General features: G+C 34.4%; 1 protein-coding gene across 1 annotated transcript; it reads right to left on the bottom strand.

Annotated features, from left to right (window-relative positions):
* Positions 1-2,886: 2,886 nt before the first annotated feature.
* On the bottom strand, positions 2,887-4,433 carry LOC143615746 (aspartic proteinase nepenthesin-1-like). Its single transcript, XM_077088796.1, has 2 exons — positions 3,935-4,433; positions 2,887-3,353 (listed from the first exon to the last, which is right to left on the bottom strand). The coding sequence occupies exons 1-2, from the start codon at positions 4,431-4,433 to the stop codon at positions 2,887-2,889; spliced, it is 966 nt and encodes a 321-aa protein (XP_076944911.1).
* Positions 4,434-4,932: the final 499 nt, after the last annotated feature.

The raw sequence follows: 4,932 nt of genomic DNA, 5'->3' as shown, positions 1-4,932 counted from the left end.
AAGTTTATGCATTACCCGAACTTGAAGTGTAGTCATCGTTTCTCATATTTTGTTACAACTAAATCAATTTTTAAACCGCTTGACATCGTCTGTCCGCCATAATAAAATAAATTAATAAACCATAAACTTTAGTAGCGTTTTCCATTGATTCCCTGTGGATTTAACACCTTACTTGTTCTTGCTAGTAAAGGTAATTTTGTAAATGTTTTTGACTAACCTTTCAACATCGATCAAAATAGCGTTGTCACCAGGGAATCAACACGCAAAGTGGTAGTTTAGTCTTTTTGTTTATTTTTGTTATTTTAGTTTTTATTTTAGTTTTATTTTTGTTTGTTTTCCGCTAGGTATTCTTGTGTCGTATGTGTGCAAGTAACTCTCAATGACAAAGAGATTGGTTTAGGACCCCTATGAGGAATATAAGGTTGTGGAAGATGTACATTTGTACCATTCATCTCCGTTTCATGAACTACCTTCACCAAATCCTCAAAGCTATTACGATCCAGAAAATTATAGAGAAAGAAACTACAACCAACGAGGGCGTGACATGCTATATCATAACCGTCATCATCAGTCTAACCAAGATTGCCAAAATTATTTTCCGCCACCACCATATCATCAAGAATATCATTAGTAAGACATTGGTCAGAATTATGGGCATGATCTAGAATATGATAATGATGGGCCCGAAACACCAGCTTTTGCAAGTTATCAAGAGGAGGATTACTATTACCATGAATACTTTAAACCATCATATGAGGATTATGAAGAGTATAACTATGATGATGTAAGTACCAAATTGAATGCATTGATGACTTTGGTGACAGAGAGTCAGAGAGAGAGAGATATATATAGAGAGTGAGAAGAGTACAAGGAAATCCAAGAAAAGTCGAATGTTGCCCAAGATAAGCTTATAAGTAAACTATTTCAAGATGTGGCTCAAATTAAACAAGGTCGAGAGCAATTGGCTAGTGATGTTGTGATGTATGGTGAAGTGATAGACGAGAATCTTGAGCTTTCAGAGAACGAAGTGGGGGGGGGGGGGAGGAGGTTATGGATATTACTACCTCACCAATCTATCAATTATTGTAGAGTCAAAGAGTGCAATTGTTGTACTGATGATGATGATGATGATGATATAGAGGGAGAGATTTCAGATATTGGGCATGTTTAGATCCTGTTGAAGACATAGCAACCTTTAAAGAACCGGTGATAAAGGTAAACCAGGTTTTGTTTGATGATGATGATGTGGTGGGAGAGGATCCAGAGCTGTTGGAACATAGATTTGAATGCCTAGACCCAGCCAAAGATATATTACATACTAAAGAATTTGAGACTAAGATAGTTTCAGGTCATCCCGATCATCCATCATTATACAATATTCACATAGATAAAGTCAGTGGCGGACCCCGAAATATTTTTCGCATGGGTCGGAAATTTTTTGGGTAAAGTGTATATCGCTAAATATTAAAACTTTTCAGTCTGATTTCGATCGGGTCGCCACAAAATAAAATAACAACATATTTTTTGAGAAAAATATATTTCAAACCTGGTCTGGACGGGTTAAGCTAATGATAACTTCACGAGTAAATTGCCATTGTGGCAATTGATTTTTCTCTCATCGCTTGTTCAACATAAAGTAAAAAATTTATGGCGAATTAACATGTCGTTTGAGTTTCTATTATATTTTCTTTACATTCATTTTCTTTTCTTATTATTTTACTTTTTTCACTTTTATTTTATATACTTGACAAAAAAATAATTTTAATTAATTAAACAACTTATTTATTCTATAAAAAATGTATGTTCTTCTATACTTTCTAAGTTAAGCTATTTTATTTTCGTTTATTTGAATAAGTAATATCATCTATTCATCTTGCAACAAGTTTTGAGAATCTGTTTAATGGTATTCATATTTTTTAAGTTGCACATTAACAAAATTCATCCAATACACATTAATATTACAAGTTAAGATGAAAAAAAATATCAAACGGAAAACATCAAAGCTATATATGTAATTACATGAGCTAAAAAATAAAAGAAAGTAAAGTAATAAATCAAAAAAATAAAATAAAATAAACAAAAAAAAACCAACGTTCAAAGGAAAAGGAAAGAAAAGATTAGACTAAAAATTATTAGCTTTTCCCACACCTATGCTATATAGAAGCATAACATCATTTCTAACTAATTCTTTATCTCCATCTTTATAATTATATTAAAAACACTATCTTTTCTCTATTATTTTAATTAAATAATATTTTTTTTTATACTTTTATCATTATCTTTTCTCTCTCATTCACTCACAACCACTTTCAAAAATATTAAAAAATTATAGAGATGAACAGTATGGATATCCAAATTTAACCATGAACAGTAACATTTTCTCTGTTCTCGTCTCAACTATTTTTAACCATCTCTAAAAAATAAAGAACTCCCTTACATAATTTGAAGAATCCATTGTGAATGCTCTAAAAGCCTTCTTGTTTTTTTTTTCATTTTATATTATTATTTATATATCTCTTAAACTCTTACCCTTCTTTCTTACTTAAAACCGTAAACCTGCAACTCCGGCACAAAACTCCGGCAACACTCGCCTCAGGCCTCACCAACTCTGAAGCTTTGTCACCAAATCTTCTAGTGTAGCTTTGTCATATGGATTGGTGTTAAAATGTACAGAAAGTCGGTCAAATCTTAAAACATACAAAGAAAACGAAAATATAATTGACAAGCAAGCTAGATTCTGAAAAAGAGAACATGGTACAAGTAAAAGTAGATTGTCAACCCAACTTAACTGATAGTTAAAACATTAAAAATATAAAATACAAGCCATGTATTCTAGACCGACATTAAGGTCTAAAATTGATTTCTTCACGGGAAACGTAAAAGAGCTTAATATGCATTACAGATTGCATGCTTAAAGGATAAAATGTTTTGATCAAGATCATAAATCACCATCATATTCTGTTGCATAATGTTTCCAAAAGAAAACTGATTATCAGAATCACTAGTACTCATGAAAGCCAAACACCCTCCTTCTCCATCTTGCTTTTCGTAGACGTAATGTTCTAGAGGCAACTCCCAATCAGCACCCTCAAAATGAAAAACCAGTTTTGGGGCTTCAGCTTTATCATAGCCTTGATACATGAAACAGTGTTCAAGACTACTATACGGCGTTATAGTATCATTGCACTTTTCAAGCTTTGTCTGGTTCATGAACTCATTGCTAATCATATCAATAATGTCCTGTTTTAAGTATGTGAAGGTTGTGCCTGAGTCGATGATCATCCCTCCATCTCCATTACTGATCGCGAAATCAGAGCTTGTGACCCCAAGTTTGGTTTCACCTACTGAGATACCTTTTGGGGATATGTAGGGTAAGCTTTGGTATTTTGATTATAATTCTCACATCAAGAACACAGGACATATGCAGTATAGGACCACATGTTATCGTGTGATAATTGCTTATCATGCGAAAAAAAAAGTACAAGACATTCTATACCCTTGATTACAATTTAAAATAATGCGGTAGCATAAACATTAACAATCGTGCATGAAGAAAAATAGTTATGTAGTCATGCTTGAAGAAAAATAATCACACATAGAGTAAAATAATAGCACATGATCATAATCACACACTATATGCATATCATACCTGGGTTTTTAAAAAGTTTTTTTTTAAGTATACCAACAAATACTCTAATTAAAAGGAATAAACTGTTCGATTTTACGATGTTGTTTTATTTTAAAATAATGTCGTGTATAAAACTTATCAATGTTTTAAAAAGTAGGCGAACTTTGTGTTCCGTAATTATATGTTGTCGCCAGAAATCAATGGTCCAAATATTGTTGTACACTATTTGGCCTTTATCATATAAGAACCAAAATAGAGATAAACAAGGAAACACAACCAAACTAGAACTATACAAGATATATATACCTTCAAGAGATATGTAGTAATACGGCATGTTCTCTTTTCTTATCAAAGGCGTAGTTTGGACGACGTCACTATATTCATTTCTTGCTTTAGACCCTGTTAGCAAAACACCGCTTGTTTCTCCGCCAGACCTAGAACCGAGACAATACGAGAAAATGCGCTCATTTAACTGTGAAATCAACGACTCCCTCCCACGCCCGATTCCTATTATTCCCTCGTACTTATCATGACCGTCATCTGGTTGCCCACAACCAAATATTATTTTCTTTAACAAATTCTCAGTAATGCTTAAGATCTCCTCGCCCAAAGTTACATTTACCGACAGACCATCATCATAATTCGCTGTCAAAGATTTATGAACATCAAAGAAAGATGCGGACTTACTAGGGTCAAAAAAGCTATCTAGACCTGTACTATTTTCGCATTTGGTCCATATGAGGTTGCTTCCCGTATCCATGACACCCGAAACTGTGACAGGTGGTGTCCCAATGTCTAGGGTCATTGTAGAAACGTGAAATGAATCTGCCCTGACCCATGACGATGTTTCCACGGACTTCGAGATGAACGAACCACGACTTGCTTGCTTCTGCTCCGACCGCTGCTGTGATCTGCTGTGACTTTTGGGGGTGTGGAGGTGACCGCTAAGAAATCCAGAGGATCTCTTGTTCACAGACACAAAAATATGGTGGTGGCTCTTATTGAGCTATTTGCCAACCCTTGATAAGGAGGTGGAGACCTCCTTATATAGGGAGCCTCATGGCCACCATCATGGTACCCTAATGGGCCTAGCCCAGTTAGGGTTACCTCCACAAAACCCCCTCAGCCCAATAACAAATGTATTAGCCAATATAATAAAATAAGCCCAAAACATAATAAATTAGGGTTCTTAGTACCATACCCCGACAGTCATGATGTACAAATCGTTTTGAGGTTTAAGTGAATACTGTATAGGTGAAGGTGAGGGGTTGTTATTCCATGGGGTTGGAAAAGGAAAGTTGGTC

The sequence above is a fragment of the Bidens hawaiensis genome, unplaced genomic scaffold (assembly GCF_021521415.1).
Source record: "Bidens hawaiensis isolate Kalapana, Puna unplaced genomic scaffold, B.hawaiensis_p1.1 tig00044119_1, whole genome shotgun sequence".
In the NCBI taxonomy this organism is placed as follows: Eukaryota; Viridiplantae; Streptophyta; class Magnoliopsida; order Asterales; family Asteraceae; genus Bidens; species Bidens hawaiensis.
Note: the sequence above shows the minus strand (reverse complement) of the source record. Positions and strands in the feature narration are given on the sequence as shown.